Source organism: Sorex fumeus, unplaced genomic scaffold (genome assembly GCF_029834395.1).
Source record: "Sorex fumeus unplaced genomic scaffold, SorFum_2.1 ptg000029l, whole genome shotgun sequence".
Lineage (NCBI taxonomy): Eukaryota > Metazoa > Chordata > Mammalia > Eulipotyphla > Soricidae > Sorex > Sorex fumeus.
In genome coordinates this window covers 1,802,722-1,814,586 of record NW_026606086.1, presented here as the reverse complement: position 1 = coordinate 1,814,586, position 11,865 = coordinate 1,802,722, and the positions used below count along the sequence as shown (strand labels likewise).

Sequence of the window (11,865 nt, the reverse complement as noted above, 5' to 3'; positions counted from 1 at the left end):
AAAATCCTGGGATTCAGAAATCTGAAGTGACAGGTGCACATATAACGGAATATATTAAAATGGTTCCCAGGGAGGGGCTGGAGCGATAGCACAGCGGTAGGGCGTTTGCCTTGCACGCAGCCAACATGGCCAACACAGGTTCGATTCCCAGCATCCCATATGGTCCCCCGAGCACTGCTAGGAGCAACTCCTGAGTATCACTGGGTGTGACCCAAAAGGCAAAACTAAATAAAATGGTTCCCAGAGGGCCACGGCCAGTAGGGTGTTTGCACAGCATCTGGAAGACTTAAGGCCATAAACATGTAGATGTTCCACAGAGTGCACGTGTTCTTGGGTGTGACTTGTGTCTAGCAGAGTGGGTATTGATGGGGTTGGCAGAGGACTGAAGTCAGGGCTGGAGGGCGTGGCTTTGGTGCTGGTTAGTGGGAGTGGTTTGGGGCTGGGAGCAGTCGGTGGTCCAAAAGGAAAAGGGAAGAGAGCAAGAAGGAAAGTGCCCCCCATACAGGGAGGCTGGGGCTGGGGGATGGTTGTAGGGAAACAGGCCATTGGTGGTGGGAAATGAACACTGGTGGAGGGATGGGTGCTGGACATTGTCTGAAACCCAATTATGAACAGCTTTGTGATGTCTTATCTTACGGACATTCAATTTATTTTTTAATTTAAAAATAATGGGCTGGAGCCATAGCACAGAGGGTAGCGTGTTTGCTTTGCACCAGCTGACCCGAATTCGATTCCCAGTATCCCATGTGGTCCCCTGAGCACTGCCAGGAGTAACCCCTGTGCCTCCTGCCAGGTGTGACCCAAAAAAGAAAAAATTAATGGAATGCAGAAGCTCACACTTAGGGATTCAAGCATGAGCCTCCCCAAGGCAACAATGCATGGAATCTATACAGCCAGTAGCACTGTAGCACTGTCCTCCCGTTCATCGATTTGCTCCTGTGGGCCCAGTAACTTCTCAATGGAGACTTTGTTGTTACTGTGTTTGGCATCTCGAATAGCCTTGGGGAGCTTGCCAGGCTCTCCGAGAGGGGCGGGGGAATCGAACTTGGGTTGACCGTGTCTGCTGCGTGCAAGGCAAATGCCCTACCACTGTGCTATCACTCCAGCCCGTAGCCCCCAAATAAATGGAATCTCCTAGGAAAGAAGCAAATAAATCTTTATTTCCACAACACAACCCATCTTCCCTTTTTCTTCAAACATAAAACTGGGCCTTGCTGCCAAAGCTCGCAGGTGACAGAAAGGCAAGGTGTTTCCTAGAAAAATAGATTATACCCAAGGTTCTCCCTGGGTCCCAAGCTCCAGTCAGGGGAAAGCAGATGGAGGACTAGAGACCTGCAGAGAGGTGGCACGAGGGAAGGAGCCTGAAGGAGGCCTGGGGCAGGCATGAGCTTAGCTCGGAGTACTGGAAAAGAGGAGGGGGAGAAAATAATTTATTGGGTGATGACACAGGGTATTCCAGATCTCTCCCGGAAAACAAGTCCTGGCCGGTCTATGGAGGTAGAAATTTGGGGGATGGAAGGCAAGTTTTTTTAGAGTCCCTCCTTCCCGCAGAGGAGACATTTTCTTAGAACCCAGCTCTACCCTTGGGCCCAGCCTGCTCCCTTGAAAGCCCTTTTTAGTTGGAATTTGCATCTGAAAATGACCTTTCAGAAACCTCAGGTCGGAAGAGATGAATGGGAGCCGGCATGGATTTTGCCCCTGAATCCTCCAGCCTCAGAACTAATGTGGAGATTTTCAAGAGTGGGTGAGAGGACAAGGAACCGCTGGAATCACCAAGTGCCCTCATCCCTTACTTGGACCCCTAGGTGGACAGAAGGGGGAACAGGGAACAGGCAGGCAGCTGTTCTCAGGGACCCATGCAGACGTGTTGGACAGACGGGGGTGGTGAGGGCTGAGCTGGAGGTGGCTTTAGGCTCCTAGAGGGAAGCTAGGCGCCTGGGGTAGAGGGAGCAGGGAGCAAAATGCAACGATAAGCAGGGGGGTAGAGTCCCCTGCCCCCATATTCGGGCCACCCTCCAGCACCACCCGCCCCCCAAGTGAAGTGCTGACCTGAGGGGCCCCCACAAGTGGGTCAAGGGCAGAGCTTAATGCGGGTACCCTTGGCGAGCACCCGGAAGAAGGGGAAGACACGCTCGCCCAGGAAGGCGGCTGAGAAGGTGTGTACGTGCGCCAGTGTCTCAGCATTGTAGAAGCCCAGGCGCCCAGCCTCGTAGTCCAGGTAGACACCGAAGCGCCGCGGCTTCTCGCTGGGGCTCAGCAGCGTCTGCTCAGTGGAGCTCTGCGCCTGGTAGCGTTTGCCGTGGGTGCCCACACACCACACCTCCCGCTGGAGCAGCGGCGGGGGCAGGTGCAGCCGGCGGCGCCGGTGGTGGTGGTGATGGTGGTGGTGCTGATGGTGCTGGTGGTGGCGCGAGGACGAGCCGGCGTCACTGCTGCCCACCGACGAACCCCCAGAGGAGCCCAGCTTCTCCTTGTGGTGGGCCGACTCGCGGGCAGCACCAACTGCCCAGCCGCGGCGCCCGCCCACCTCCACCTCCCAGTAGTGGCGGCCTGAGCGGAAGCCCTGCGCCCCCAGCACGCAGCAGTCAGCCGAGAAGCACTTGGGATGGTCCGGGAGCTCCTGCCGCCTCTCGGCCAGGCGGACACCCCGGCGGTCGGGGGACAGCAGCAGAGCTGGGTGGGCCGTGTCGGGGTCCAGTGTCAGGTCCACTTGGTGTGGGGAAGGTGGGGACACAAAGGTGCCAAGGCTGGAACTGGTTGCCATCAGCAGCCAACTCCAAAGTGGGGGCCCTCCACCCACTTGGCCAACTTGCCCCCACGCAGGACAGACATCCACCTGTCCAGTCCGAACCGTGTGTGTGTAGGGGGGGGAACGACTTTCCCACTGCCCTCCCCCAAGTTAACCAACTTATTCAGCCCCGCCCTGACTCCTCACATCAGCACCCCTGGCTATGCCCCCCACAAACAGTGCCTGCGCCAGACCAGATAGCTCCTGCTTTCCCGAGGGGGGCCCACTGCCCTCAACTTCCCTTCTCTGCTCTGGGACCAGAAAGGGCAGGTGACTGCCTACCTCGGGCCGCCTGACAGAACATCCGGCTCATCTTCCTCACAATGGCGTCTGTCAGGAAGTCATGGCTATGGGGCTGACATGGGTCCGGAGCCCAGGCCTCAGGGGGCTGTCGTTGCACCTCTTCGCACCTGGAGGAAGGGGACCGGGTCGAGGGGTGGGGAACAGGGCAGCCCCGGAGAGAAGAGAGAATTTGAGAGGGGGAATTTGAGGGGGGCTCGCAGCAGAAAAGGGGGTCTTGGGGAAGGAAGGAAAAAGAGCAGGAGAGCCCGGGAAGGCGGAGACGGAGGGAACCAGGTGCCACTGAATCATTGGCGCAGAAAGGGTAGGAACACACCTGTTGAACGTCTCCTTGATGTCCTGCAAATACGGAGAAAGGGGAAAGAGTCAAGCTGTACTCTGATTCCAGTCAAAAAAGATTAAAAAAAAAAACAACTGAATTTGGGGAAGGAGAAACTCCCTTCCGCATAAAACCCTCAATAAACACATCTCAGTCATCTCAGTCATCCCAACCCTTGGCATGCCTACCTTATCCAGCTAAGACCCCTTCATTTGTGTGTTTTTGAGTCCCAAGACTGTCCATGCCTGGCCCCCTCCTTTTAACATCCCCCCATCAGATTTTTTTCTCTCATTCAAAACCCTCCTCAGGGGCAAAGCAATCATGCGCACTCCAACTTTGGCTCTAGTGCAAAAACACCTTTGGGGAGCCTGAGAGCACAGCGGGGAAGTTGCTTGCCTGGCTTGCACGAGGCCAATCTGGCACCCTTTAGGGGCCCCCCCAAGCCCTGGCAGGAGTGATCCCTGAGCACAGAGCCAGAAAGAAACCCCCTACCAAAACACCCCTGCCTCTCAGGGGACATACACAAACAAACACACATACACACAAACACACACACACACACCACCCCTCCCAGACACTAACACCCCTCTCCCCGCCACTGCCTTGGGAGCCAGAGTGACATACAGCAGGCAGAGTGCTTGCCTTGCATATAGTTTGATCCCAGCATACTATAGGGTTCCCCGCCAGCAAGACCAGCACTGCCAGGAGTGATCCCTGAGCAGAGGACAGGTCTCAACCCTGAGCACCAACGGGAGCGGCTCCCAAATAAAACACGTCAGGGTCTTCAAGCTCTGACTGTGGAGTGCTTCTCCACGAGAAGTGGGGCTATCTGGCAAGCAATAGCAGACCAGGCCATGGTGCAGGGGGGCAAGAAGCTATCTTACCTGTAGCAGTCGCAGGCCCCCCTGCTGGCTCCGTTCCTGGGCCTCAGCTAGCAGGCGGCTCAGCTGGGCAGCCTGCTCACTCAGGCGGCTGGCAGCTGCCCCCGCACGCCCCAGCTGAGCTTCGTGCATGTCCCGGAGTCGCCGCTCCAGCCCGGCCTGCTCTTCAGCCAGGAACCGTGTCAGCCGCCCAAACTCCGAGGCCACTGCTGCCAGCTCGGACTTCATCTGGCTCTGGGAAGATGCAAAGGTATGTGGGTAGCACCTCAACACACCAAAGGCACAAACCTCCAACGTGGCAAGTGCTGCCACCTCAGCACAGAAGGAGACAGACAGTCCCCCCAGTTCAGACCTGGGAACAGACAAGGTAACTCAAAAGCCTTATGAGGTGGCCACTCATGGCCCAAATGAGCACACTGGTCCCCCAAACTCACACTTTGGCCTCCAGCACTTCAAACCTTAAACTTCTAAATTGGACAACCCCACCTGTCATTGAATTCCCCTGTAGCTCCCTTTGCAATGTTGTATGCACTCTGTAGTACCATTTTTTTTTGGGGGGGGGGTTGTGGGGACCACACCTTGTGTGCAGAACTTACTCCTAATATGCACTCAGGAATCACTCCTGGCGAGCTTGGGGGAAACCCTAGGAGGAGTCATGGAGAGGACCTGGATTCGCCACATGCAAGGCAAGCGCCCTGCCCACTAGACTATCGCTCTGGCGCCTACTTTGCAATCTGTCTTTTAACTGTTCATTCCGTACCAAACCCCTCTACTGCATAAGAGGCCTCCAACTAACAGCACACGTGCATAAGTCCTTGGGTCTCCAATACTCCACATACCCCAAACACAGAGGTAAGTATTTGGTTGCAATTTTTTGGAAGCAAAGAACAAATTTAAAGTCATGATGTGGGACTTGGAGTGATAGTACAGCGGTTAGGATGTTTGCCTTGCATGTGGCCAATCTGGGTGATTCCCAGCATTCCATATGGTTCCCTGAGCACTGCAACAAGTAATTCAGAATGCAGAGCCAGGAGTAACCCCTGAACATCGCTGGATGTGACCTAAAAAGCCAAAAATAAATAGGATCACGATATGAAGATGGGCCAGAGATACAGGGAGGGAGTTCACCTTGCACACTGCTGACCGACTGAGTGGCCCAAAAACAAAATAAACAAAAATACACAAAGAATGCTAATGATGCGATGCCACCCAAGGCCCTGGGAAGGTGGCTCCATCAGCAATTAGAATCAGAATGATAATACAGAGATTAAAGACCTGTACTATTTACCTTAGATGTGGCTGACCCTGATACCATCCCTAGCACTGAGTATGGTTCCTTGAGGAGCATCAGGAGTGACCCCTCAGCATGGAAACAAGGAAGCAAAACAAATAAAACTGCCACCTAGGTTAGGAGGTAAATGTTTCGCCTTGGAAAGCCAAATATTATGCTATAAGTGAAGGGCCAAGAGGCACAAACAGGTCTTTTGTTAAGTAGGTAGTTGGACTGTAAAACTTCTGACAAGTCAGAGAGATAGTCCAGCGTGGAGAGAGCCCTGGCCTTGCACCACACAACCCCATTCAATCCCCAGGATCCAGTATGGCCCCGAGCTTTGCCAGCAATGATTCCTGAGTGTGAAACCAGGAGTTACGTGAGCCCTGTGCACCACCAGCTTTGGCCCAAAAATCAAAAACAATAAAGCAAAATTTCCCACAGGGACTAGTGCAACTGTGCAAAGGGCAAGGCACAGTTGCACTAGTCTGTCCTACACACAGCTGACCCAGGTTGCATCTTCAGCATCCCATAGGGTCCTCCGAGCCCACCAGGAGTGATTCCTGAGCACAGAACCAGGAGTCAGTCCTTAGCACTGTCAGGTGTGGCCCAAACACCAAAAAAGAATAGAAACTTCCTAGGAGACCTTCTGTGCCCTGGAAGGTGTCACTTCTCTGTGCCAGCTGACAGTCCTCCTGAGCCTGCCCTGACCACAGTGCCGGCCTGTCCCATGAGGCCCGTCACCCACCTTCAGCTCTGTCACCCGTCGCTCCTCCTTGGCCTTCAGCTTCTGCACTGCCTCCAGGTGCTTCCTCAGTGGCTCCACGTGTCCCTGCAGTTTGGCCTAAGGAAAGGGAAAAGGGAAAAGGGCTGGACCAGTCCACCTCCCTGACAGGGGGCAGTGGGGTACAAAGTCCACTTCCGGTCTCAAACACCAAAATGAACAGTGGGGTACAAAGTCCACTTCGGGTCTCAGCCCCAGTAACTCTCCTCCTGTGTTCAGGATCTGGAGGTTCAAAGGCCTCCAACAAACCTTGGCCTTCACCCAGACACCCGGAGGGGCCGGGGCCATAGCATAGCATGCCGTACATGTGCCTTGGCTGACCCAGTTTGACTCCTGCACTTCAAAGGGTACTCCCAAGCACCTCCAGAAGTGATCCCTGAGCACAGGGCCAGGAGTAACCCGAGTACTGCTGGGTATAGCTCCAAAACCAAAATATATCCCCCTAACAACAGAATGTTCCAGCTTGGGGCCTGGCAAACAAGAACAGCAGGTATAGCACTTGCCTTTCAGCAGTTGACGTGGATTTGATCCCAGACACCCGAGGGACCCCTGAGCAGCCAGGAGTGATGCCTGAGCAGCAAGCAAGTCCTGAGCAGCACTGGGTGTGGCCCCAAAATCAAAATGAAAATAAATTAATTAAAACGCCTGCCTGTGTTTCATCCTCCATCAAAACTAACCAATTCTTCAGTGGGGGGCCAAGAGCCAGTGGAGAGGTTGAAGCACTGCTCTGAATGCAGGTGAATTGGATTGAGTCCTGGCACCACACATGTTCCCAAAACAAGCCCTGAGCAGAGTCAGGTGAGGACCCACAACCGAAGGCGGTGAAAAATCCTTCATTGGCTGCCCATTAACTTGGAAATTGGAAATTAAGGGGCTCTCCCTGAGTACTGCCAGGCTCTCTCTGCTTGTTTTCCTTCTAGTCTCCTCTCCTACATCTTCCCCTTCTACAGATTTTATTACTTAGCTTTTGTTTGTTGTTGTGAGTGCTCAGGGCTAACTCCTGGCTCTGCACCCAGGGATCACTCCTGGCAGTATTTGGGGGACTGTATGGGGGTGCTGGGGATCAAACCTGGATCTGTTTGGTCTGACTTACAGTACTATCTCTCTAGTACCTAGATTCTTATTTTAGGTACGAAATACGACTTGTTTTACTCGAAGCATAATGCCACACCTTTATCCAGAAGGTTCCCTATGCTGGGATCTGAGTTGATAGTGGAACCAGTAGGGTACTTGCCTGGCATGCCACCAATCCAGGTTTGATCACTGGGACCACACCTGGTCCCACCAGGAGTGATCCCTGAGTGCAGAGCCAAGAGTCTGCCCTGAGTACTTCCAGGTATGGCCCAAAAGTCAGAAAAAAAAAAAAAAGAGCGTGAGGACTGGAACGATAGCACAGTGGGCAGGGCATTTGTCTTACACATGGCCGATCCGGGTTCAATTCCCAGTATCCCATAAGGTCCCCCCTGCATTGCAAGGAGTAATTCCTGAGTGCATGAGCCAGGAGTAACCCTTGTGCATCGCCTGGTATGACCCAAAAAGCAAAAATTAAAAAAAAAAACAACCAAAAAAAAGGGAGAGTGAGCGTGCAGGAGACAGAGAGACACAAAGAGAGACAAGAGAACAAAACTGACTCAGTTTCTCTTTTACTTAATGTGGGGGACTTTGGGGTCACCCCTGAGGGTGCTCAGAGGCTGCTCACAGCAATATACTTGGGGGTTGCTCCCATCAGCACTCGGAGATCCAACTAGAGCCAGCTACAGGTCTGGCAAACAGACACCTTCACCCCTAGAAGGTCTTTACAGCCCACAAGTTTGTTTGAAATGAAAAAGCCCAAGACAAAAGCTGAGAATAATGCCTAGGGCACGTTTTAAGTGGTCAGTAAATATTCATTATGCATTGTGGAGAAAATTAAATTTGAAGACTTCCACAGACGTGCCCAGGTAAGTATAGAACCAGGGAGTTTGATTTGAAAGTCTCTCTTCTAGGTGGGAGCAATGCTACAGAAGGTAGGGCACTTGCCTTGCAGGCGGCAGACCCTGAATTCGATCTCAAGCATCCCATATGGTCCCCTGAGTACCACCAGGAGTAATCCTGAGTGTAGAGTCAGAGTAACCCCTGAGCAGTGCCAGGTGTGCCCCCCCCCCAAGAAAAACTTTTTTTTTTTGTTTTTGCAAAACAAAACAAAAGCCTTTCCTTCTAGTGAAAGCCAAGTGAAGAGTAGGGCACTTGGCTTGCACTAAGTCGACCAGCCCTACCAAAAGGGTTCCCCGAGTGCAGACCTAGGAATAAGTCCTGAGCAGAGCTGGGTGTGGCCCAAAACAAAAACAAAAACTCCCATATAAGGCCCGAGGGATAGGACAGCAAGTAGAGGATAGAGCACTGGCTGTCAACCTGGGTTCGATCCCCAGAACCACGGAGCCCCTTCAGGAGTGATCTCTGAGTGCAGAACTAGGACGACGCTCTGAGCACTGCCAGGTGTGGCCCTGAAAGTATCCCCCACTACTCCGTTTCCCTTTTACTCTGAACTCCTGGGAAAACTCAAAAGTCCTGATCAATGCATCAAACCAAAGCCGACAGATTCACCAAAAAAAGTTCGCAGGAGAGAACCCAGGCATCCCAGAGCACCTCCAAGAGAATTTCCTGCGTGCAAAGCTACGAGTGACCCCGAACAGCGCAGGATAGAACTCAAAAAGCAAAAAACAAACAAACAAAAAACGCAGGCAGCTGCAAGCTCTTTGTCCTCTGAGCCCCCAAGTTCTCCTATCACTGGGGCTCTCTGGCAAGCACACACTTAAGACTCACCCCCAGGCCCGGAGCGATGGCAGGACGCGGGCCTGGCCCGGCAGGAACCACCACCCAGGGGTATGCGTGCAGGGCCTGGGGTCAACCCTCGGCACCCTTAGCCGGGCGCGGCTCCCTCCAGAGCCGTCCGGCGCCAGAGCAGAAGCAGTCCCCAGCCCTAACCCTGGAGCCCCGCTCACCTTGTACTCCTGCACCACCTCCTCCAGCGGCACGACGCTGTGCTGCTTGTGCGCCCGGGACTCCCGGCACACCACGCAGATGGCCTCCTCGTCCACCTCGCAGAAGAGCTTCAGGGCCTCCTGGTGCTTGGGGCAGACGCCCTGCTCGGTGGCGCGGCTCGGCCGGCCGCCGGGGCTCGGGTGCATCTGGCGGATGACCTGCACCATGTTGGCCAGCTGCAGGTTGGGGCGGAAGCTGCGGCGCGGGAAGCTCTTGCGGCACTGCGGGCAGGTGAAGCAGCGGCGCGGCGCGGCGGCGGGCGGCGGCGGCGGCGGCAGCGGCGTGGCCGGCGCCAGCTCCTCGTCCTCGTCCTCGTCCAGCACCTCCTCCTCCTCCTCCTCGTCAGGCAGCTCCTCGTCCATGCCGCCCAGGTAGTAGTCCAGGTCCTCCTCGTCGTCCTCCTCCTCCTCCTCCCACACGTAGTCCATGTGGTCCCAGCCCGCACCGCCGAGCCCGCCGGTCCAGAACACGCCCTCCTCCTCCTCCTCCTCCGCCTCCTCGTCCATGTCGCCCTCGTAGTCCTCGTCGCGCATCGGCGTGTCCCAGCCGCCGCCGCCCGCGCCCACCGCCTCCACCTCCTCTTCCTCCTCCTCCTCGGCCTCCTCCTCTTCCTCCTCCTCGCGCTCCAGCTCGTCGCGCTCCTCCTCCTCGTCCTCCTCCTCCTCCTCGCCTCCCCACAGCTGGGTCACGCACACGCGGCAGAAGTTGTGGCCGCAGCCGATGGACACGGGGTCCGTGAAGTAGTCCAGGCAGATGGCGCACACCGCCTCCTCCTGCAGGGTCTGCACCGGGTTGGGTGCCATGGCAACGGCGGCCATCTTACCCGGGGCCGCTCGGCCGGGCCGGCGGGGCGGCGGGGCGGGGGAGGGCGGCCCGCGGCGGCGGCCCGGCGACCCCGGCCCACCCGCGGCCCGGCCTCGCCACACCTCGGCCGCGCGCCGCAGCCCCGGCGACGGCCGCCGCCCGCGCCGCAGCGCTCGCGCCCCGCCCCGCGCCGAGGCCGAGCCGCGCGGCGCTGCCACGGGGCCGGGGCGCGGAGCGCGACCCCGCGAAGCCACGAAGCCGGCGAGGGCCTGGGTGCGAATCCGCCCCTCAGCGCGCCCCGGGCCGCCTCATGAAGCCCCCCGCCCTTCCGCACTTCCCGGCTCCGCCCGCCGACTTCCGGCCGGCGCCGCGGCGCTTCCGGCGCGCCGAGATCCCGCGGCCGTCGCGCTCGGCGCCCCGCCCCGGGACGCCGGAAGCGGCCCGGAGACGCTCTAGCCGCGCCGCGGGGCACCGAGTGGGAGGTCCCTGGGCGACCACGTGTCTGGGGCGTGACTTAGCGGCCACGCGGGCGTCCCGGAGCCCCTCCTCGTCGGGAGGCTCCGGGAGGCCGTGGCAGGACCCCTCCCCGTCGGGAGGCTCCGGGAGACCGTGGCAGCAGCCTCGGGAGGGCCCGCCTGCGCTCCACGCTCAGACGGGAGCGGCCCGGCGCGTCCTACCGAAGGACGCCGCTTCACCGAAGCGGAGGGTGCGGGCAGCGCGGGACGCTCCCGGCCGGGACTGGGACTTGGTTGTTCAGGACGCCCTGCCCGGCAACGGCGGAGGGGGAGGGAGGGTCGGAGTCTGGGGGGAGGCGCTAGGGGCCGGGGGCTTCCCCGCCTGTAGCAGTCTCGCGGACACCCACTTTATGCAGCTTCCCCCTCGGGTGACAAGCCAGTTACATGCACACGAGCACTTTCCACCTCGGTGACGCGAGCCGGCCAGGCGCCACTTCTCGCACCCTCGGGAGAAAGTGCAGTGTACGTCACAGCGTCCTGACCCTGCGTGGACCCCGAGAGCACGAGCTCTGTGTTCTGGCTCAGAGCTTTGTGCGGCAAAGGATCAGCGCCTGCAGAGCCATTGCCACGCTGCTTTGCAGCTCACCTGAGTTAAAATCAGCAGCAGAATTCTCGGACTCTGGGTCAAGACAGTGGTAGAATTTGCCTGGCACGCGGCGGACCCAGTTCAATCTCCAACACCCCATACGGTCCCCCAGCACCGCCAGGAGTAATTCCTGAGCGCAGAGCCGGGAGCAACCTCTGTGCATCGGGTGTGACGCGGAAAAATAAAAAGTTCCGTGGGTTAAGAACTTTTTCTTCTGTACCTGTCATTCTGTATTTTTAAAAATAAACTTTAAAAGGACTATTAAAGGATCTTTAAAAAGAAAACCCTCCCCTCTCCGGGAGTGCCAGGACTCAGTCCCCCACCCACGTCCGGTCCAGCGGCGCGCGCTGGAATCGCTTTACCCTCCTGGGGTCGCCGTAGAGTGCCGGGCTCGAGCCGCCCAGCCTGCCCGGGACGCCGAACTGCACCCACGAAGCTGTTGCTGTGCTGCCCAGAGCATTCATGCCAGGTCATTGGCAGGGTGAAAAAATAAAAGGTTTTATTCTGAATGTTTTTAAAAATAAAGTAACTGTTGCGGGGAACTAGCCCGGATAGTGCCCGAATTCACGCGGACTCCGGAGGACCCTCTGGCTGCAC

At 57.0% G+C, this 11,865-nt stretch overlaps 1 protein-coding gene across 1 annotated transcript; it reads right to left on the bottom strand.

Annotated features, from left to right (window-relative positions):
- Positions 1-1,139: 1,139 nt before the first annotated feature.
- On the bottom strand, positions 1,140-10,265 carry TRIM41 (tripartite motif containing 41). The gene is made up of 6 exons (XM_056115570.1): positions 9,324-10,265; positions 6,307-6,402; positions 4,292-4,522; positions 3,405-3,427; positions 3,071-3,198; positions 1,140-2,709 (listed from the first exon to the last, which is right to left on the bottom strand). The coding sequence occupies exons 1-6, from the start codon at positions 10,179-10,181 to the stop codon at positions 2,072-2,074; spliced, it is 1,974 nt and encodes a 657-aa protein (XP_055971545.1). The 5' UTR covers positions 10,182-10,265; the 3' UTR covers positions 1,140-2,071.
- Between the last annotated feature and the right edge of the window lie 1,600 nt (positions 10,266-11,865).

Excerpts from the sequence above, each read along its gene's own strand:
- TRIM41 (XM_056115570.1), bottom strand. The coding sequence starts at position 10,181 with ATGGCCGCCGTTGCCATGGCACCCAACCCGGTGCAGACCCTGCAGGAG. Across the intron at positions 6,403-9,323 it reads AGGTGGTGCAGGAGTACAAG|GCCAAACTGCAGGGACACGT; the intron begins GTGAGCGGGGCT and ends CCCTTTCCTTAG. Across the intron at positions 2,710-3,070 it reads GTTCTGTCAGGCGGCCCGAG|TGGACCTGACACTGGACCCC; the intron begins GTAGGCAGTCAC and ends CCCCACACCAAG.